The 23,305-nt window shown below is 38.7% G+C and overlaps 1 protein-coding gene across 5 annotated transcripts in view; it reads right to left on the bottom strand.

Annotated features, from left to right (window-relative positions):
* Window positions 1-22,730, bottom strand: part of TBCEL (tubulin folding cofactor E like) — a 66,420-nt gene extending 43,690 nt beyond the window's left edge. The window contains exons 1-6 of one of the 5 annotated variants that reach the window (XM_059874945.1): window positions 22,552-22,730; window positions 20,974-21,027; window positions 12,456-12,549; window positions 11,828-12,076; window positions 1,846-1,995; window positions 40-179 (exon numbers count right to left, since the gene is read on the bottom strand). In XM_059874945.1, the coding sequence (XP_059730928.1) occupies window positions 40-179; window positions 1,846-1,978 (273 nt within the window). In that variant the 5' untranslated portion in view covers window positions 1,979-1,995; window positions 11,828-12,076; window positions 12,456-12,549; window positions 20,974-21,027; window positions 22,552-22,730. Of the gene's footprint in view, window positions 1-39; window positions 180-1,845; window positions 1,996-11,827; window positions 12,077-12,455; window positions 12,550-20,973; window positions 22,055-22,551 lie in introns of those variants that run through there. The other 4 variants (XM_005216051.5, XM_024975502.2, XM_005216053.5 and 1 more) reach the window with 4 other exon arrangements.
* Between the last annotated feature and the right edge of the window lie 575 nt (window positions 22,731-23,305).

Raw genomic sequence — 23,305 nt, 5'->3', positions numbered from 1 at the left:
GCTGCCCTTCACCAAAACTCAGCAATATAAAAGCTTTACCTCATGCCAGTCTTCAAGTTTATTGTCAGAAAGATCTAGTTCTGACACGTGAGCACAGAAGGCAGCAATTTCTTTTTCATCTCCTGCACAGGTTATTCCACAGCTGTTCAACACCAATACACTTGGGAGGTTGAGGCGATCTGAATCACAAGGGAAATGAAACATGTTCTACGTCAGCCTAATTCTTGTCTACATACACTGAACCGTCAGGAATCAAAATCAAATTATGTGAAATTACACAAGGCCCTGAGAATACAGGATGTGATGGAATCCAAGGGTATTGAATTTCAAGGGGGAGATAGCCAAATATGACCCAGGAGGAGATTAGAAGTACTAGACTGAGGAGTCCTGGAGGCTTTACCTCCTGGCAGGACTGTTTAGCTCAACTACCAACAACAGAACCATCACCCACACTGTCACCTTATCATCTGATGTTAGATCCCTGTGATTCACGGCAGGGCTGCCACTGTCTTCTCATGGCCTCAATTCTTTCTCTTTAAAATTTAGTTCAAAAGTATCATTCTGGTTAGCTCTTTTCTCAGACAGTCTGATTTGTATTTTCACCTCTTGTTGCCTTTGAAAATTATCTCAGACCATTAGGTAGTGTATCGGCTAAATCAATTCTGTTCTTCAAGTTCATATCAACTCAAGGAATCTTCCTCACTTACATGAATCCATTTAAAAATCTACATCTTTCTCCCATACTTGTCCATCAGTCAACCCCCTTTCATATCCACATAGAATTTGTCCCTTAGAAAAATGAGACTTTCAAAAATATATAATTATGAGGGAATATATTTCAGAGTCTTAAACCATTCAATGAATTCAGTCAAACTACTGCTTGTTCAAAAATAAGCCAATAAAATCACTCTTCCTATCTCTAATAAAAAGGACCAATATGATAATTCAGCCACTTTTTTCCTATTTGATATAAAACAAAGACTAACAAAAGTATATTTTATAAATGGAGGCCTCAAATAATATGATTTTTCAACTTAGTGCTTTTCACAAAATCAATTTTCTCAGGCTGGAAGTAGATCCTAAAAAAATGATCAAGTAAGAAATCCACTTCTTTCTGCTGTTCCAGTTTATATGGAGTGGTAAGATAGTGGTATTGAGAAATAACAAACATTTAGTAACCTTCGGACATAGGAACTTTAAAACACTGTTTAATATTAACCTCCCATAATGACAAAGTACTATTTCCAAGAACAATTAATTACAACATTAAGTTAAAATGCAAAACGAAAACACACATTATATGTTTCCAGTTGTAGATGACTGCTCACATAAGCCCCCTCCTAGAATGTCTTTATCCCCTCTCTAACCAAATTTTACTTTCTTGAAGGATTAGTTCAAATCTCACAATTTTGAACTCTTTCCTGTTCGTATTAACTCACTCCCTAAATTTCTTTCCCAATCAGTGTGCCATTCATTTGATTCAATATAAACTACCTTGTGTTATTATACATTTTTATAAATGTGAGTATCTTGTAATCCAATAGGCTATGAGGTCATTGAGGGCACAGGCCAGGCTTGTACTATCTTCTACCTTCCAAGTTCTTTGAAATACTCTCATTCAAATATTGCTCTTGCCCTGTGAGTGCAACTAAAATGCCTTTTGGCCAATCTGGAGGAAGATAAATCCTTTCAGGTTTTCCAAGAAACTAAAATCATAGAAAGGGAGAAAGGCTATTCAATTCATAATTCAAAATAAAGGGAATCATTTGCAAATAAGACAATAGTCTGGTTTAATGTCCTAAGTAAGTTCCAGTAAATAAATGTTTTATGTCCCATCTTTCTTACCTTTCATAGGAGAGCCCTGAGGTGTGGCTGGGACATGGACTCCCATCCCAGGACCACGGCGATAAGGAAAGTTTTCAGGACTGTATTTTTCACATAATACTTGCATAAAACTCCTCCCGCTAGGTTGATCCATCTTCCTTTCCTAAAATTCTATAAGAAACCAGAAATCATCAAAATTTGTCTATTTATTCACACAGGAAATATTTACTGATAATCAATTATTTACAAGGTACTAAGCAAGGCATTGCCAACACAGAAGAGATGGTCACTGACCCCAGGAACTTATACTGTGGTGAGATCTCATGATTTAGGGAAGCTACATAGGCAGACAAATGGCAGCAATATAGTTCAGCATATGGTAACTGCAATACAGATGAAAAGAGCTACAAGATTTAGAAGAGAAGGCCATCAGCCAAGTGTAACAGGAAGACTCTGGCTGGTGCACGGGTTCACGCGATAGGAGGAAAGGGGGCCAATAGGAAGGTGCAGATTAAACATCAGACTGAAGAATGGGACGAATACTTTGACCCTGAATTGACGTTTGTTACTTAAAGTCCTCTCTTCTTCCACAGCTACTTCTACTGAGGAATGAGTATATAGGTTCTAGTTGATGGGATAAAAATAAAGAATTCTATGGAGGCTTCTGGGAATAATCCTTAAAAGATAGCCAGTGTGCCCTTTGTCCTCCTTCCCCGTCTCCTCAGTTCTATTGCCTAGAAACAGATCCTTGCTGTTGTGACCAAGAGACACATCCTAAGGAAGGTGAAACAAACAGCTGAAAGGGACTTAAGTCCCTGAGGATGTCATGGAACTGAGGTGCCATAATGCTGCTCAGTGCATATCTCTGGAAATTTCAGTAAAAGAGGAATAACCTTGTTTTATTTGAGCCACTGTCCTCAATTTTTCAGTCACTTAAAAATGAGCCTAATCCTAACTAAGTCAGAGTATCATTAGCACTAATGTATTAGTATTAGTATTGTCAAGGTCAAGTCTAACCTCAGCTAAGGGTACAAACATACTGTAATCCCAGCATACTCCCAGTACTCATGCATAGGTTAAAAAAGGTAACATCAAACAGCGTGGGCCTGCTTACCATTATCTTGAGGAACTGGCTTTTGATCTGTATTAAACATAAATCAAAATATAGGCCACCAATTGTCCTCTGTAGTTCTATTAGAAACTAAACTTTTTACTAAAATAATCAGAAAAAAAAGGAAGAAGGATAAAGAGTACTCAAAGAAGAGTACTCTTCTTTGAATACTTAAACAGAGCAGAGAGAATGCACAATGGTATAGAAGAGTAACCAGAAGAAATCTAACAAGAGAGCATCAGGATCACCTAAAGAGGAATCTCAGACAGAGGAGACCCTGTGTGGGAGAAGAGTTAGATGCTGCAAAGTACAGGGGTGACACAACGAGAGCCCAGTGACGCAGTGGTAGTACAAGCAGATTCAACATCTATTTAGAAAGCAAGCTTTTCAGGAGTTTTAGGGGCCAAGGGGAAGACGGAGTCAAGGCTGGCTCCCAGGTTTCTAGTCCAGGTGACTAGGTCACTGGTGATAACCCTAAGTAAAAAGAGAATGCAGAAAGATCTAGTTTCAAGCAGGAAAATGATGAATTCTATTTTACACATGTTCAATCTGAGGCATCTGATTCAGGGAAACAGACTGAAGTTGGGTGAGAAAGGTGAGCTTGAGGTGAGGCTTTGGACCTCATCAGGAAATATCATGAATAAGGACAGTCAGGTGACAGAACTCTCCAGGACACTGATATTTAAGATCCAGGTAGAGGAAGCAACATCATGAAGGAAAACAAAAAGGGAAAGAGAGTGGAGTATATAGCTAACACTTTGAGAAGTTCTGATGAGAAGGTGAGGAAGAAAATGAGCTGATAAGGAAGGCAGGAATAGGACAGAGTAGGGATTAGGGGAGCAAGTGCCCAAGATTTTTCCTCTTAAAGTAGGAGAGACCTGACACAGTTTAGATTATGGAGATGCAGCAAGTAGAGCTGGAGAGTATGAAAACGACTACTGGTACCTGGTCCTAGGAAAAACTAGCAGGAATGAGCCTTCTAGAAGGCTGTTTGGTACTGGTCAGGTAACACTACAAACTGTTTACCATTGGCAGTGATATATTTACTTCACTATGCTGCCCTGGGTTTGCTTTTGCTTTCAGTCTAATTATACTCATGTTAGGTATTTTCCTCATGTGACTGTCCTGGCTCCACCATGGCATTATAAAGGTGAGCAATGCTATGCAATTCTGCTTCTTCAGCATTGATTCACAGCATCTGGCACAGTACTCTACACACAGTCATGGTTCAATAAGTGTCGCTGAGTACTATTAATAAAATAACTAGCTTTCGGTATGCCAAGTAGAAAGAGCAGAGGATTCAGGATCAGGAGTAGATATAAGTCCCACCCAGTTCTACCACTTAATACTTTTGTGCCATTGAGCAAGACATTGTGTTTCTCTGGGGCTTAAATGTCCTTTCTGTAAAAGACAATATTAATGTCTATACTTCTTGGAGTTCAGGGTTACCATAGAGCTCTGAAATGTACAAATGTGTTATTTAGATTATAGGGCTCTTGTAAATCTCTAAAATTCAGAACTGTTACTAACTATAAAAGGAATTTGTAATGTGGTAAAAGGCACATAAACATAGAAAACTTCGACTCTGGCAATTGCTAGCTGGGTAAAACATAAACTAGTTATCTAACCTCTTTCCACTTCAAATTTTCCCACTATGGATGAGCTACAAATTTCCTCTTGTATTTGCAGTAGGAATGTAAAAATGACATGAATATAAAAGTGGTCTTTAAACCTGGCCCACTTTCTAGATCGCTACCAGGACCACGTCTTCTGTACTTTATGACATCAACTCACAAACACCTAGAGCACAGAGGAGACACTCATTGACCACACGTCCAAAAGTTTTATCTGTGTGATCTATCAAAGTTTAGACAGTGGAAATGCATTTCATAACAAGTATACTACAAGTCAACTTGAAAATATAGGGCTGCCCTCTGTCACGGTTGTCATTTGGGAGCTTAAGAACAGGGTCTGTTTTAGTACAAGAGAGCTTGTTCTTTCTGTGCACACGGAGTGGTAAGTACATGCTGCTGTCCTCTGTCCCAGCACTGTGCCAAAACCGAACTCTGCATTTTCATCAATGACTCCAGAAACCTCCAGGTAGAAAGGTTCTTTCTCAACGTAAACTCATCACTGACAACAGACAGCACAGAGCAGGTGCTATGCCACTAGTGACAGGCCCCACGGTTCTGATCAAAGGCCGCCTCAAGCAGAACGCCAAGAGAACTTTCAGAAACGTTTAACAAAAAGTCAAAGAGGTTGCACTGCTATCTTCCATACATACAACTGGCAGTTCAAAAGAATGAAAACTGTGTGGGAGGGTGCTCAACTGTCAGTGTCAAAATAACAAGTCACCAAGATTAAACGGCATCTTTTAACTGGAAGCTTCACATTCACTTAATCCTAAACCTCTTCATTCAAGGACAATAATCTTAATCACAATTTAAATATAGACAAGCTGAGTGTGGAATTAAAGAGACCTTGGCTAAAACTGGAGTCTGGACAGGGCTATAGGCTGAGCTTTCATCCCTGCCTTGTGACATTAATTACTTCAAACAGGAAGAGACGCAAGCCTTCATCTATGACAGGAAGATGTTGCCTACTTTACTAGTCAGCAGGAAGAAAAAAATGCTCCACCCAGTGACAACCCAGCCAGAGACTGAAAACAGCCCAACCAACCGCCATACTTCGGACTCCCAGCTTCCTCAATGGACTATTTGGTTATGTAACGCCACCCTCTTCAGCTCCCCTCATTTTCCCTATAAAAGCAAGTTCCCCTTCCTTGGATCTGCCTATGGTCTGCCATAGTTTGCACATCTCACATTGTAAATCCTCTGGCTATTCCCGAATAAACTGGCTTTTGGTGGTTAAGTAACTGACTATTATAATACTAAAACTGATATGAGGATGGTAACGTTAGAAACATATACAAGTTAAAGTAAATGCTGGTAAGCAAGTAATCGTGGGAACTTAAAAGTTATTCCTCATGGCCCCATGCTTTAAGTTTTTCTAAGTAGTCTGCTTTTTTATTTTTTCTCTAAAGACTAAAAAGCAATATTAGGCAACTTCATTGGTTATTTTCCAGGATACTCTACTGGAACAGCTTTCCATGAATGCAGATACTGTACGCATTAATACACAGATTTTGAATTAGAACACTAAGACTGCAAAATGGATCAGTAACATAAATCTACTCGAAACCTGTTGGGGCACTTGGAGGAAGAACAGTAGGTGGGAAAGGAAAACTGAAAACCAAATAGACTGAAAAATGAGGAAATATAGGATGGAAAAAGACCTTTAATTGGAGCCTTTTAAAAGGTTTTTTGGGAGGTGGAACAATAATCTATTACTATGGAAAGAACTGGTCTCAAGTTACATCTGATTACCTTCCACAGTTGCAGAGTTCTAAAAAACTTATAAAAGTGTTCTGAATTGGTGCTTCAAGCCAGGGAACCAGGAATCTGGGGGTGATGTTGCTTGGTTCTCTTACCGAGTCATGGAGTGTGCCTGTGAATATCTTAACCCCTTTGTGCCTCAAATTCTGACTATGCTATATGCTCTTTTTATAAGCACCTGGTGAAAGTGCAAGGATAAGGAGCTCAGGAGACTTTTGCCAAATAGATTAATATCAGAACAGGACAACCATTTACCTAAGTAACCTCAATTGCTATCAATTTGACTCAACATCAGGTCACAATTAGTATGAGACTCAACACAATTGGAAACAGAGAACAGGCCGTATCTGACCACTAAGAGAGGAAGATACACAAGATATGGCCTTATGCTGGTATGCAAGACCAATATTTATTTCACCAAAAAATTTTATGGCAGACTACTACATTTTATATAAACACTATTAATACCAGCCTCATTCACAACTTCCAAAACTATCCCAGAGTCCCAAAACATTTAAAATCTTATTAAAAAATAGGTTTATCTGTCTATATATGTATAAACTATCTCCAGAAGGTAGAATATCCAGAAGGATAAAACAAAAGTAGTAAAATTCATGTGGTTGACTCCAAAGAGAGGAAATGAGGAACAAAGTGAGGAGAGTGGTTTTTTACTGTGTACCTGTCTGAACCACCTGAACTCACCAGATGCATATATCACCCTTTCTTTTCCCATATATTATCTTTTCAAAATACGAAACATTTTTAAGTGATAATATCCGGGACTGACCTGATCTGTCAAAGTGTTTTTTAAGTCATTATTGTCAACTGTCTGTGGAAAAAAAAATGCCAAACTCGACTATGTGGAATATAAATTTTAAAAGAAATAATAAGTTTTAAAGGAACTGGGAATTGAGGAAGAAAAGAAATAAAATGGTGGCTAAATGGAAATATTTTTGTAAAGGGGCACTGATAAAGAAAAAGAAAGGGCTTCCCTGGTGGCTCAGAGGTAAAGAATCTGCCTGCAATGCAGGAGAAGCAGGTCCAATCCTTGGGTCAAGTAGATCTCCTGAAGAAAATGGCAACCCATTCCAATATTCTTGCCTGTGAAAACCCATAGATAGAGGGGCCTAGAGGGCCACAGTCCATGCGGTTGCAAGAGTTGGACACAGACTGAGTGACTAAACAACAAAAAAGAAAGCAGAACAAAACACATCTGCGCCTCAGAAATAAACTACAATCAAAATGAGAGGCTGGGTTGAGATGAAGTGGGAAAATGACTATGATGTGTACAGAGTGGTGGGAAGAACACCCTCAGGTCTCCAGTGTCATTTCTTTTGCTAACCAAGTTAAATGTGTTAATAAGTTACCCAATATTTCATCCAAATTACCCAAATGGTATCCAAACCACTGACTTAGGAACCACAAGAGATCCAGGAGGCAGCGGTTACAAAGCCACGGCCTAAGGATGCTTTGGAGCTTCAGGCCTCCCAGTTGCCTCTTGCTGTGGAGACTAACTAAAGACTGGGGCTTCCTACAAGATGCAAATTACTGGAATAATAAATAGTGGCAAACTGACTTACAGCTCTCAATAACAAGTCGCAATAATTCAAAATATGCATTAGTGCAGGATGACGCTAAACATTCAGGAAGAGTTTTCACAGCATAGAAATAATAAAGAAGAGGGAAGCACTCCCAAGTAGCTTAAGTTTATTTTCAGCCATTTGACACAGACCCATGCAGATACAATTTATAACTAACCAATCTTATCTATCCATCAGAGAAGGGCAGGAGAAAAACACACTTTAGAGCTACCTGCTAATATATTGCTACCAAATATGTGAAAATAAAATTTAGGTTAAACATTTTGGCCAAAGGCTCCACAATTTCACCTTTGGAACGGTTCTGTTGGTCAGATGACATTTCATTCCAGGCATTTTTCTCTTCTCAGGTACCTACTTCCCTTACAAGACAATCTGAGAAGAAGAATTTTTCACCACTTGTTTAATAAAAATGGAGACAACAAATATATCCAGTTTTCACTCTCTCTTTTGCATGTTACCAAGTGGTCCCAATTAGGCTTATTTACTCGTTCATTTATTTATGAAATGTGTGCCCTCACAAAGTTTACAGTCTCATGTAGTTCCATTCAACAAACATGACCCAGACACTGCATCTGTGCCAAGCAAAAAGAAAGGAGAAAATAAAATACAAACTCTGCCCCTACGGCATCACAACCTAGAGGGAAATTCAGGAAGATAATACATACCTCAAACAGGGCACCCAGAAATAGTGAATTAAAGACAAGAAGTGATGAACTTTTGTAAGTATAATCAAGAAGTAGGAGGTGAGTCCTCAGCCATTTGGAAAGATGACAAAGATTAGGCTAATGGGATGAAGAGCATTCCCGGCACAGGAAACAACTGAAGATAAACTTCACAAGACACATTAAGTGGTTTTGCTACAACATAAAATTTGCATAGGGAGCAGACCAAAAAGTGGACGGCAGTCAGCTCATGCCTGACCTTGCTCAGTTTGACTTCATCCTATAGAGATAAAAGAGAAGTTTTGACAGATTGCTGTGAATATTGCAAGGATGGGGTTACCAATCTTTATTTACACTATCAAGAGGTCAAAAATGATAATTTTTAAAACCCTAAAAGGACTGGGTAAGTAGGAGTTTGTTCACCTTAGAGGAAGCATGTTCAGTACAGACAAGGGGATAAAAACCATAGTTTAGAGAGTTAAGGAAATAAATAAGTGAAGACAGTTAAGTATAGACCATGCCTTTGAGATGCTTAGATGAAAACAGAAGAGATGGGACAGGTGATGAAGAAAAGTGAAGTGTTCAGAGATAGAGAGCTGTTATATTTTGAAAGAGGAATTTATAGGATGAGTTTTGGGGTGTGGGCGGTAATGGCATGGAGGAGGTCAAAAAAACTAACAAAACAAAGCCAAGGAGGAAAATCTGAGTAGTGTCAAAGAATCTCTTAGTACTACTAGCTTTCTTAATTTTTGGAAGTTTTTTTCAAAGCCCGTTTAGCTTTTACTTTGGGATTCCTAACCTCATCCCCAGAAAGCTTCCTGTTTTTAAAGATCCCCATTATTTCCGAACTCTGCCAGATTCTTGGACATTTTAGGTAGCTGGGACTTTAGCTTGTTGTTTTGTTTCCTACGTCTTTGTGATCCTTGGCAAGAGTGTACCCTAATAAAACATAATTACTCTGGGAAAGCATATCTGTATTTTACATATTTTTACCTCCAGGAAAGCTTAAAAGAAAGAACAATAAAGGAATGGATAAAGAAGATGTGATACATATATACAATGGAATACTATTCAGCCATAACAAAGAACAGAATAATGCCATCTGCAGCAACATGGGTGCAATTAGAGATTATCATAGTAAGTGAAGTTGGTCAGAAAGAGAAAGACAAATACCATACGATATCACTTACATGTGAAATCTAAAATACGGCACAAATGAACCTATTTACAAAACAGAAACAGATTCATAGACATAGAGACTGACTTGTGGTTGCCAAGTGGAGGTGGGATTGACTAGGAGTTTGGGGTTAGTAGATGCAAACCATTACATTTAGAATGGATAAACAACAAGGTTCTACTGTATAGCACAGGGAACTATCTCTAATCTCCTGGGATAAACCATAATGGAAAAGGATATTATAAAAGAATATACAGCAGAAATTAGCACAATGTTATGAATCAACTATACTTCAATTAAAAATTATATTAAAAAATAAAGAGAAAAGGGTCTACTGATAAGCTTTTTTCTAAAAAAAAGTGCTTTAAAAATACTAGTGATATACACTCTGAATTTTTAAAAATTACCAACTGAAAATAAGCCAAAAAACTGTTATGTCATGTAGATGGAGTTTCACTTTTCACTAGCTAAGCATGTAAATAACTGTTATCAAATAGCTTTTCTTATCTGAAGCATATTTACAGCCACAGCCACACCAGGAGGAAGCTTTGGTTGACAGATTTATAAAGTAGACTAAAAGCCTGAGGATACACCTTACGGTGTGTATTTTTTTCAGACCATTTTTTCCATGCTATGTAGAGACATGCTTTTCACACAAAGATCAAATTACTTTCAGATATATAGCTCTGTAACCTGCCTTTTCACTAAACAGCTCATGAAAAACTTTCTATATCCAAAAATAAATACCTATATAATCATTTTGAGGTCTGTGGAACATTCCATTAACAAGCTTTTGCTGCTGAACTCATGAATGACAGTGATCTCTCCCATAGAAACACATTAAAGATACCGTCCAAGTCAACATACTTAGGCTAGACAGTCTCATTCTGTACGGCGCTTCTGCTTCCCCTTATCATAAAGTACATATACAGGCAACTCTACCTCAGTTACCTCCTTGAACATTTTGTAATATACTAAGCAGATGCCTTCTTGGGATGAAAAGCAAGGAAAATAAACTAATTCTAATAACCTTTCAGAGCTCTTCTCAAGAATTATGGCTTACCAATTCACCAACTGACTCTGAGCATGCCAAGTGCAAAACTTGAGTGCAGCTGATAAGTCCATTATCATAACACACCAGGATCTCACACCCTACTATGAACCACCCTATTTCTCAAAGTCTCCTTCTCAGCTGTATACTAAGCTACACCTAATAATGTGGCACATCAACTTTTCTTGGTAGAAATCTTCTTTCTTAGAAGATTTTTTCAAAAAATGCAACACTGCCAAATGAAATGTGAATTCAGACTCCTGGTCAGCCTCTGAATTGGACTATTAGTAGGGCACTGCTATCCTTTTCACGTATCACAGCACAGTTCATTCTCCTTAAAAGCACCACAATATCTAACCCAAATTCTTTATGTAATGATGTTAGTGGCACCAGAGATATCTAAAACTGTGACTCTATGTTATCAGTGAGTATGGCCTCAGAGCTGTCTGTATTTTTTTACTAAAGAACCATACTGCACACAAAGCACATTTGATATTGGACAAAAGACAAAGTTTTCTCATCTACAGCTGCATATTAGTAACCAGGATTGACTCTCATGCTGGTAGTCTGTTCTGTGCAACACTCGAAATTTCTGATCCAAATGAACTAGCCCAAGAACTTTATAATTTTAATGAGAAAGTACTTGAGAGGAAAAAGATTAAGAAAATACTGCTACTTAGATGTAAGCATCTCTTTGTATGAAACTATTTCTAAGAACTTCTTTCTTGATTCCCATAGCTTCTGTGAGAAATGTTGGCTTACACCAATTATCTACATCCCTACTAAATTAGGCATTTTAGAATATAGAAAAGCACTTTTCATCAACTTTCAGCAATCACAAGAACAACAAAAAGTTTAACGTTCACCTCACCCCTTATTTCAATCAATTCCAAGAATTCCACCCTTATCCCCCACTTTTCAACTCCTTTACAAACAAATCTCCAACAACCCCTATCTTTCCACATGGACCAGAAAAAAAATCTTAAGGCTTTTATGTTGCACTTACTCAAAATTCACGAGTAGAAACATTTACTCTTGAATCGATGCTCCCCGAAAGCTGAGTGTCCCCACACTGAGATTAACAATCATTTTAAAGCCCAGTAATTTTCCACAGGCACCTTCTCAAACAGACAGACTGACATTTCTATTTACACAGGACATGAAACTGAGGTGACCTGCTCAGGTTTCTGTGGCCCAACCAGGATGCTAAGTCATACTTTCTGTATTCCTAATCTGTTGAGCCATGCTGTCTTCACTACAAAAAAAAAAAAAAGAAAAGAAAAAAAATGCATGTCAATAGTATACGGCATCATGCATAAATCATAGAAATCCAACTTATTAAAATATATGAAAACCATCACACCCAAAATACCTCTTGTAACTACATTAAAGTAACTGAACCACAAAACTAAGCAGCTGTACTGACTGGTCTAGTCACCAAAGGGGGGAAAATATTCTTAACTTCTCCTTCCTCCCAAAAAGCACTAAATATTAGTTTGCTGAATGTACCGGTTTTCATTAGAAGAAAATTATACATGCATACTATCTTTCAGCTGTGAATACACAAGCTTAAGGTCACTATTCAGCTGTTTACAGAACAGATTACCCCATCATCTCTACTTGTGTGTACCTACCTATTAAGTTTAACGTAGGAATGGACTACTAGCTCATCACTCTGCAGCCTTCTAGAGTTTACAAAGCATTCTTGTAAACAGCCACACAGAGAAGCTGCAAAAGTTTACAGGTTATTAAAAAAAATTCACTAGCCCTTGCCATATTTTGTGCTATAGTAGTATATATTGCCTGGTGGTAATAAGGGCAACCAAACTGCCTGGATGTAAATCATGACTGACTCTACCACTCTGTATGTGAGCAAGTTACTTTGGTTTCTATTAATAAGTCTCCTCATTCATAAAAGGGGTAAAAGATAGCCCCTAACTCCTAGTTCACAGGGTTGCTGAATGAATGGAGGTAATATGAGTAAAACATGTTTAGCACATCACCTTGCACAGGAAGAGCACTTAAATACCAGCTATTACTCCTCCTGCTACTCCGATTATTACTCTCATTACCATTCATGGAAACAGTAATGTAGGGCTGGTGGACTTATTTACAATTATTGTTAAATAGTTTTGATCTAATATTTTTTGGTCCTAGGTCAATGCTAATTAATGCCAATTAATGAATGTCTGACATTTATAATGTCATTCCTCCTTAACTAGAAGGTATTCCCTTCTCCACCTGTCTTAAGTTTTACTCATTCTTCAAAGCCCGGCTCAGAATACTTGGAGATGAAGACTCTTCAGATACCTCCCAACATAATGCTTCTTTTGAGCGGAGCTCAGCCTATCCATTACCTAAAATATTCAGTGGGTAATTAATCATGTATTTGCATGGATTCTTTTCACTTTTCTCCCATTGTTAACTAATGCATAGTGTTGTGATTTTCATGTGTTTGTTTTAAATCCTTAGTATAGTTCTTGAGGCTAAGAACCATATCACAATGCTTCCTTCTATCATGGGCTGAAACTTTGTGCATAATCCACACTCAATAAATATGATAATAGATGAGTTTCTTAATCACTTCTGATTTTTCATATCAAATGTACTTTTAAAAATATCAAAGGCAGGGATATAACAAACAGATTAGTTATGAAAATGCTTCTTAGCTACCACTGAAATACTAATTATGTCTACCTCTCCATGGGGATTCCAAAAATAAGACAACACATGATAGAGCAATGAATCAGTAGCAGAATAAAAAATTCTTGCTTCCAAGCACAAGTTGAATTCTTCCACAAAAACTATAACCACAGTAGATTTAATACCGAATATATGATTTTGGTATCCATACTATACTGTACATCTCATACATAAGATTTAATAATTTATGCCAATCTTTAGATCAACAGGCACAGTACAGTAACTAAAAATTAATATATGTGCATTGCTGGTGAGAATGTAAAATGGTGTACTTGCTACAGAAAACAGTTTGGCAGTTTCTCAAAAAATTAAACATGGAATTACATACGATCCAGCAATCCCATTTCTGGGTATATATCAAAAGAATTGAAAGCAGGGACTTGAACAGCTATTTGTACACCAATATTCATAGCAGCATTATTCACAATAGCCAAGGATGGAAATTACCTAAACATCCATGGGCATATAAATGGATAAGGAAAACGTAGAATGTATACACAATGGAGAATTATTCAGCTTTGAAAAGGAAGGCAATTCTGACACATGCTTCAATATGAATGAACCTTGAAGACATAACCCTAAGTGAAATAAACTACACACAGAACTACTACTATATAATCCCACTTATACAAAGTGCCTAGAGTAGTCACATTCACAGAGATAGGAAGTGTAATAGAATGATGGTTGCCAGGGGCTGGGGAGAGTGGGGACATGAAAAAGCTCTGGAGAGGGATGGTGGGGATGGTTGTACAACAATGTGAATGTACATACTGCCACTGATACATACACTTAAAAATGGTTAAAATGGTACGTTATATATATTTTACCACAATAAAATTTCAAAAAATCAAGGAATAAATAAAATATACTTAAAAACAAAGATGAATATAGGTCAAATCTAAAGTGTCTGGTTCTTACTCTCTCAGCATACTTACCAAATTGTGCCAACAATTCACTTAAGGATCTTCAATAGTGAGTGAGGGATAAATTAGCCAAGTCTCAATAAACGCATTTGTAACAGATATGATTTATAATGTACATAATCGTATCTTTTATTTTGGACTCCTTTACTGATGTTCACATGGGAAAATGTCACTAATGGATGAGGGATTAATAGAGATAACATTTAAATTACAATCTCCAAAGGGACTTGCCTTTATAAAATGTATGCCTTAAGTTACTAATAGTACCTATGAGAAAATATCCTCATGCAAGACATAATAATATGGTTTAATAATCTGGACTTGTTTCCAACATTTTAAAGCTCACAATTCTTTCCTAAAATTCTCTATTCATTTACCTATGAACTAAATAACAACGTAATAATAATAAAAATATTCTCAAAAATGAACTATCTTCACTGAGATAATGCTGTGCTTAGTTGCTCAGTCGTGTCTGACTCTTTGTGACCCCATGGACTGTAGCCTGCCAGGTTCCTCTCTTCATGGGGATTCTCCAGGCAAGAATATCGGAGTAGGTTGCCATGCCCTCCTCCTGGGGATCTTCCCAACCCAGGAATTGAACCCAGGTCTCCCGCATTGCATTCTTTATCGTCTGAGCCACCAGGGAAGCCCACTGAACTAATGGCATCCGTCAACTACAACTTATATATGAGAGAATCATTGCATTATATCATTCTTTTAAAATGAAATATTATAAATATATGTGTAAGCATAAGAGGAAAGGGAAAGTGCTAAAGTTGCTGAAAAACTGTCTCCCCAGATTTCATAATACAGTAGAGCCTCATTATTAGCAAATTCTTTATTTGCAAGTTCACCAACTCAAATTAATTTGTAACTCCAAAATCAATACTTGCAGCATTTTCATGGTCATTTGCAGACACTCTCAGAGAAAGAAAAAAATGAGTCACCTGACAGTATGTTTCCAGCTGAGAGAGGAAAAAAGGCCTCACTCTGCCTTCTTGTTTCAGCTCTCATACTGTAAACAAGCGTCCTTTTCAGGATCTATTTAGTGCCAGGTTTTTTATATTTTCGTGCTTTTCTGTTGATCTTACTATAGGAAAAGGCCCCTCAGCACATTGCTGTGTGCCTAAACATAAGATTTTGATGTACCTTATGGAAAAAACAGGTGTTAGATAAGATTTATTCAGGCATGAACTACAGAGATAATCACTATGAATCCAAAGTTAATGAATCAACAATATATACTGAATACAGTGTCTTTAAACAGAAACACATATTAAACAAGGTTAAAAAAATAAATAAATAAACAAGGTTAGGTATTAATCACTTGATGAAAATGTGAGCAAAGACTGGCAGGACCCTAACCCTATATTTCCCCTGGGAACAATGGTTACAAATTTACTAATTTGGTATTATGGCAACTTTACGTAAGTACCATGAATAACAAGAATCAACTGTACTTTGCAAAGAAAACTCAGAAGGGAAGAAAAATGGATCAATGGACTTGAATGGATAGTCCAGAAACAGGTCTGTGTAAACCTGGCTGCAGGCAGCATAGAGATTAGCAGGAAAAAAGCTGAACTACACAAGAACTGCCCAAGGACAAGAAAATACAGATCTGGGAAGAGTGAAAGGGGAATTCCTCATCTCACAACACAGAAAGGTTCAATCCAGCTACAATGTTGAATGCAAACTTTATCCCAATGAGAAAAAAATAAGTATTTTTTAAAAATAGGAAAACAGCTCTAAGATCTTGATTTAGGGAACTATTTCATAAGCAAAACGCAAAAAGAACCCATAAAGGAAAAGTAAAATGAAAAACTTTTGATCATCAAAAGATATTACACACAGAAAAAGATAAGCTAGAAACTGGAAAAAGATACTTGCAACACATGTAATTAACATAGAGAACTAAAACCAGTAAGAAAAAGGCAAATGATGCAATAGAAAAACGGACAAAAGACATGAACAAGTATTTAACAGAAGATAAAATTCAAAAGACTAATAAATATATGTAAAAGATGTTCAATAATATTCAAAGACCAAAATTTAAATCTCAATGAACTATCATTTTACAAAAACTAGCAAAACTTAAAAACTCTGATAATACCAAGTGTTGGAGAAAATGTGGAAGAACAGGAACTCTTCCACTGCTAGTAGGAATACAAATGCCTTGGAAAGCCGTTCATCATCATCTAGTGAAGCTGAATATGCACACCTCCTGTGACACAGCAATTCTCAGTGTAACTTTACAGGAACTTGTAATGTGTACCAGGAGAAAAGCACAAGTGTCCACAACAACAGTATTGTTTGAAATTACAAAAACGCTGGTGAAAAAAATCCCCTTATATCCAATAGGCAGCTGGATAAATTCCGTTACATTCATAATATGTTTACACAGCAATGGAATTAATAATTGGTCATTCGTTATGACTGCTTCCTTATCAATACAAATGACTTTTAAAAACACTGTTAAATGGATAAAATAACCGGTCACAGGAATATATACAGTATAATTCCACTTAAAATTCAAAAACATAGAAAATTAATCATTGCATTGTTCAGGGTTACATGCATAGGTGTAACTGTAAAGAAAAGTTACATGAATAATAAACAAAAAATTCAGAATTGTGGTATCCTTGGACAGTGGGGGTGAATAACCAAGGAGAGGCACATAGGAAACAAAATCAATTCTTAATTTCCTCAAATCTGCTCCTCCTCTACTAGTTCCCACCTACAGAGTCACATTTTTCTCTTCCTCTCACACCCCCTGTAATTAATCAACCTCTGTGTGTTAGTCACTCAGTCATGTCTGACTCTGTCCATGGGATCCTCCAGGCAAGAATACTGGAGTGGGCTGTCATCTCCTCTTCCAGGGGATCTTACCTCCCTAGGGATCGAACCCGGGTCTTCTGCATTGTGGGCAGATTCTTTACCTTCTGAGCCACTAACACCCCAATTCTGCCTAATTCTTTCAATTTCCTCTACTTTACTCTGGGTTAAGCCTTCATTAATCTCTTGCTAGGACTGTGGCAAGAGGTTCCTCTTAAGTCTATCATGACTGTATAATTCATTCTCCAAGATCATCTAAGTGATCTTTTCAAAATGTAAGTCCTGTCCTTTAAACTCTCCAAAGGCTTCTCTTCACAATCAGAATAAAATTCAGTCTTTACCACAGCCTTCAGGGCTTCATTTTACCTGTTCTATGATTACCTCCTCCCACCCTTTTCCTAGCCCACTAGGTTTCAGCTGGCTTGGCTTTCTACTTCTCAAACCTGCCAAGTTGATTCCCCCTCTTAAGGCTTTTACAGGAATGCCATTTTCCTGGCTCTTGGCTTAGCTGGCTTCATCTCAGCATTTAAATCTCAAATAAATTTAAGCACAAATGCTACCTTCTCAACCAAGTTGCCTCTGACCACCTCATTAAGTATGGCAACACTGCCACCAGCAAGCACTTATCACTTCACTGTTTCATTCTTTACAGCACTTATCACTATCTGTTAATTTAGTGATAAATTCCACCAGAACCCAAGTCCCACAAAAGCAGGGATCTGTCAGTTCAGTTCAGTGTACTACAAAGCAGTGTCAGGCAAGTGGCAACAAATATTTGTTGGATGAATAAAACAGTGAACTTTACTTTCAATAAACATGAATTAGCACTTTCTGACAGTGATATGAAAATCAAGAACACCAATGAGAAGTATTACAGATGGAAAGGAATTTTGAAAACTATGTGTCTGTGAAAGCGTTAGTCCCTCAGTCATGTCTGATTCTTTGCGATCTCATGGACTATGTAGCCAACCAAACTCCCCTGTCCATAGAATTCTCTAGGCAAGAATACCAGAGTGGGTTGCCATTCCCTTTTCCAGGGGATCTTCCTGACCCAGGGGTGTGTTTGTGTGTGTGTATATATACACACACACACACACACACAGAATTTTGCATTCTCCTTCAGGGAGATGGGGTAGGGGGGAGCGGAATCTAACATGCTAATTTGGCATCAATCATTCTAAAGAAGGAAAAAATACATTTTTATGACTTTATATGCCATACAGATCCTTCAACTGTCAGTCTACAATAGAAAATGAATCTTAAGCTTGAATTCTTAAAAACATGAGTAATTTGTGTATTCACAATGACTGACATAAAGTCTATTCTCGTTTCCTTACTTTGATGACCCCTGTTATGATCAACATGACAACACTTCATAGTATCTATTGAGTTCACTACGTGCTTGGTACTATGTTGTTTTATACATGTTATTACTCAGTTCTCACGACCTTTATCAGAGGTACTGTTACTAACCCTGTTTTACACATCAGAAAACTAAAGCAAAGAGAGTCTAGTCAGATGGCTAACGAGTCAAAGACTCAAATCTAGGCTGCCCGAGTTCAAAGCCCTAAAATTAAACCCATCTGCTGAACTGATACTGCTCAATTCACTTACATTATCTGCTAAAAAACTGTGTGTGTATCTACTGCAATTTTATGCATCATGCTAGGTCAGCAATTCTTAAACATTACTGTACATTAGAATCACCTGGGCAGATTCCTAGATTCTGATTCAGTAAGTCTAGGGTGGAATTTCCAGAGATCTGCAATTTTAACTGTCTTGGTCCATGAACTATACTCAACTCTGTGCAGGGTGTTCTACAGGTTTGAGGATATATGAGCCTCCTGTCTCAATCAGTTTACAATCTAAAAGGGATAGAAATCAGACACACAATTGGTAACTATACAGTGATACAGGAGAAGTAGTATCAACAAAACAGCAAGACTTCAAGGAAGAGGGATCAGCTGTAACGAAATGAAGATGAGCAGGATTTCATGAAGAAAGTCCTGCAGACTTTCAGGAATAATGCTACATGCAAAGGAAGGCTCGAAAAGCAGACAGCTTGGCAGGAACAGGGGCTCTGCATTTAGGGCTGGAAAAGTAATGTCAGTAAAAATGCTCTCAATGTCAACCTAAACACTATGGGTTTTATTCAGTGCTGGCTCTGGGAAATTGCTAATGGTTTTTGAGGAGGGAAATGATAAATCACAGCAATATTCTTTGGAAGAGTACTCTGATGAAGTTATGCAAGATCAAGTATATTGAGAACAACAATGGGAATAGTTAGGCTGGCAGCGTTCCAATCTCAAAAAACTAACAGCTAGAACATGGTACTGGAAAAGATGAAAAAAAAAGGAAGAATGGTACCTCTTGACAATGAACTGCATGTGGGGCAGAGGCAACAATCACAGCTATTAACAAATGATTTCTTCACCCCTTAAGTCCAAGTTGTAGTCTGACCAGTTTCATGTTACTTTTTACAACTTTTTCTTAAACAACCAACTAAGCTCCAAACTATACAGTTCACTTATTCAAAACACAGCCCATGACTAAGAAGTCAGCAAACAGGCCTGCAAAATACATGTCACATAGTTCATACACTAAAAAAAAAAAAAAAGTACATGTATATATATTATACTTAATATATAATATATATAAATGAAAGAACATTATTAAGAGCAATATAATCTCATTTTACTCAAAGTTCTAACAAAGGTAAGCATCTAATTTCCAAACCCACAGCAGTTCAGAAGGAAAAATTAGAAGGGTAAAAGAGCAAAAATTAGAAGGGTATAGACAGGTGGAAGAAGCTGAAGAATAGAAAGGAAAACTATAAAAAAAAAAAAGCACACAGAATCACTCAGGGTAAATTCACCACAACTGTTTATTGACAGATACACATGATTCCCAGAAAAATGGAATTAATGAGAATCTTCCTTAATGTCCCAAACATCTACCACACAAAGAAAACTTTTAAACATTTTAAAACAAATTTTTACCTGAGTTAAACGTAATTTTTAAAGGATGACTGATACATGCAGGCAGAACAACCAAGAGATAGTCAAAAAATAAAGGTAAGAAAGATGTATTTTATAATACAGTAAGTTTGAAGATAATAAGAATGCTTTCATAAAGCATCTACTCAAGAATGTGGCCCTAGTGGTAAACTTTACTTCAGGCAATATTTTCCTGATGGCTGTGCTTTTGAATTCCAGGTTTCAAATAATATGAGGGCATCTTCAACAAAAATAAAAATGATTGAACTGGTCTTAAATACAACCTATAAATATGTACCTACTGAAATCAGGCAGCATCATTTGACACTCAATGTCCTGTAACAAAAGGCCATGTGACACTTTTAAAAGGACATTAAACATCACAACACATGAAGGCTTCTCACTTTGGTCACCAATACTCGTTAACATTTATTATAATACTACTCACACAAGGACCTTATCTGTTTCAAAAACAGATGAAAATGTCATTTTCATGGGGAGAATTAAGATGTTAATTAACTGAAAGATATCTTAAGTTTATGATTAAGTTACTAAAGCCAGGAATCTACACCTTAAATCATGCAGAAAAAGCATATCATGCATTAATTATTGGAGTAGGAAGAGTATGGGTTTCAGCTTGAGATTTTTTATACTGCAGAAAGGCAAATTAATGTATAACATTGTAACGTTAAAATTACCTTAAAGATGTTGTAAGGATGAATCAACTGTATGGAACTAGGCCTCTCATATTTCTCAGATCCAGCAAAGAACAGAGAAAATTAAAAGCACATACTTATTTCAAAATTTCATCAACTGATCAGGCAAATTAAGACATCAAAGATCATGGTACAATTTACTACACCTTCTAAATATGTAAACAAAAGTAGTCAATTACACCAGGGGGGTTCCACTCTCCCTCCCTATCTCTTTATTATCATCCTTGTTCTCTAGAAACATACAGGAAGACACTAATTGAAGCCAAAAAAATGTGCCCTGGAGACAGTTTGTCAAACTGCAAGTTATGACCCGTGTATCAATTTAGTGCGTTTAGTTAGCATTTCTTAAAGAAAAAGAATGAAATATAATAGCAATCATCAGTATGCATCATTAGTAGTAAGAATGAGTACTGCTTTGTGAAACTTGTTGTTCCTATGTGGGTATGTACTAGATGATAATGAAAAACGTTATTCTTACTATAATTTTTTTAAAGTTTGAAAGCTCCTAACCTAAATGTCTCTGGACTCAAAGACATTCATCAGCCCTCAGCACCTACACAACCTCTTAGCTCAAGCTGGGCTCGTGGAAACCAATTTAAGAGCTCCAGGCAGCCAAAAAAGAATGAGGACACGCCTTAACTAAGCCCGAATTAGGACCTGAAAGAACTAACCTCCCCTAACACCAGCCCTAGGCGGTGCCTACAAGCTTCTGGTAACTTAGCAACCTTCAAGGAGCTCCTCCTCCCTCAACTGACTAGAAACAGTTCTACTCTTCCAACCAACTTTACAGAACTACAACTTCTAGAATCACTGTGCCCCAAGACAGTATCACCTCTCCTCCTCGCTTCACCAATTCCCAGTATGTCTTCCTAGAAGAGGACCTCGAACTCAGCAGAGAATGAAGCTCCTCACAGATCCTGACCCTTCTTCTCCTCTCCCAGATCTCCGGACAGGGTACCCTCCTCCCAGGTCCCATCTTACCCCAACCGCCTCATTGTCAGTTAGTTGTCCTGGGGGCAAAACGATTCTCTCAAAAGCCCTCTTTAAACTGCCGCTTGCTTGCTCCTACGGGCCCCCGGAAGGAGCAGGCCTGGTGTCCCAGGAGCTCCTAACCCAACCGAACCTCCCCGGGGACACGTACTCTTTTTTTTTTTTTTAAATTCAGTAGTTATTAAGAGGCAAGTTTCCTATTTCCCCAGCAGCCCCAGACATCTCCAATATCCATCTCCTACCAGCCAGGGGGGCATCTCCTCGTCCCCCAGGCCCCGGGGCACAGCGGGAAGCCCTGATTCTCCCAGGAAGTCGGACAGGCTCCCCCAGACGGCCTCCTCCAACTCATGCCCCTCTCCCAGCCCAGGCCCTCCCCGCGCCGCCGCAGCGCAGGCCCGGCCCCATCCTCCCTCCGGCCCCGGCAGGTGTCCCATCCTCCCCTTCGCCCAGGCAGGCCTCGTCCCGCTCCGACTTCTTCCAACTATTTCCTCGCACAGCACCCCGGCTCCAGAGAGAAGCCCCTCGGGCCTCGACAACCCGGCAGAGCCGGCAGGCCCGGGCTCCACTCACCCCTCAGCCCGGGAGGCGGGGGAGCTGCTGCGGCGGCTCCTCGGCCTGCGCCTCTCCTCCCCCCTCCCGGCCGCCGCCGTGGCCGCCGCTCAGCCTCGGGCCTGCTCACGGCCGGCCCCGGACCAGCTCCGCTTCACCTCGTCCCCAACTCCGGCCTCCGGAGCCCTGTGTCCTGCATTGACCCGGAAGCAGCTTTCCCGGCCCAACAACAACACGTGACCCCGCCGCACGTGTCACGTCCGCTGCGTGAATGGGAGGGGGCGCCGGAGGAACCGGTCCTCCAGGACCTAGCTGAGGTTGCCGTGGCGACGGGGATGTCGCGGGCGGCCGGGTAGTCACTAGAAACACACTTCATCATCTGCTTTTTCTCTTACTCGTCATGGGGGGACACCCTGGGTGCAAAGGAGGAGTACAAATTGTCGCATCAGAGTGGAATAGGGGCAAGTCAGAGCCGAGCCCGGGACTCTGAGAGGCTGCTGTCTTACAGAAAGGAGCAGCAAGCCGAAAGTTTCCAGAATCACCTAGAATTTTGTCCTGATTCGGTCACTAGTTTACCGGTGACCCTGATCAGTTCCCCTCCTTTCTATGTCTTCAGTGTCCTTACTCGCGAGCTCTAGGCTGTAATCGAATACTGTCCCAAGATGCTTTTGTGTAAGGATGTGGTAGCACTCTGACCTTTATTTCGTGTCCTTGTCTCAAGGTCTGCGGCATCCTGAGATTTCGGTGCTCCAACACCAATGTAGTGATTGCATCT

Source organism: Bos taurus, chromosome 15 (assembly GCF_002263795.3).
Source record: "Bos taurus isolate L1 Dominette 01449 registration number 42190680 breed Hereford chromosome 15, ARS-UCD2.0, whole genome shotgun sequence".
In the NCBI taxonomy this organism is placed as follows: domain Eukaryota; kingdom Metazoa; phylum Chordata; class Mammalia; order Artiodactyla; family Bovidae; genus Bos; species Bos taurus.
Note: the sequence above shows the minus strand (reverse complement) of the source record. Positions and strands in the feature narration are given on the sequence as shown.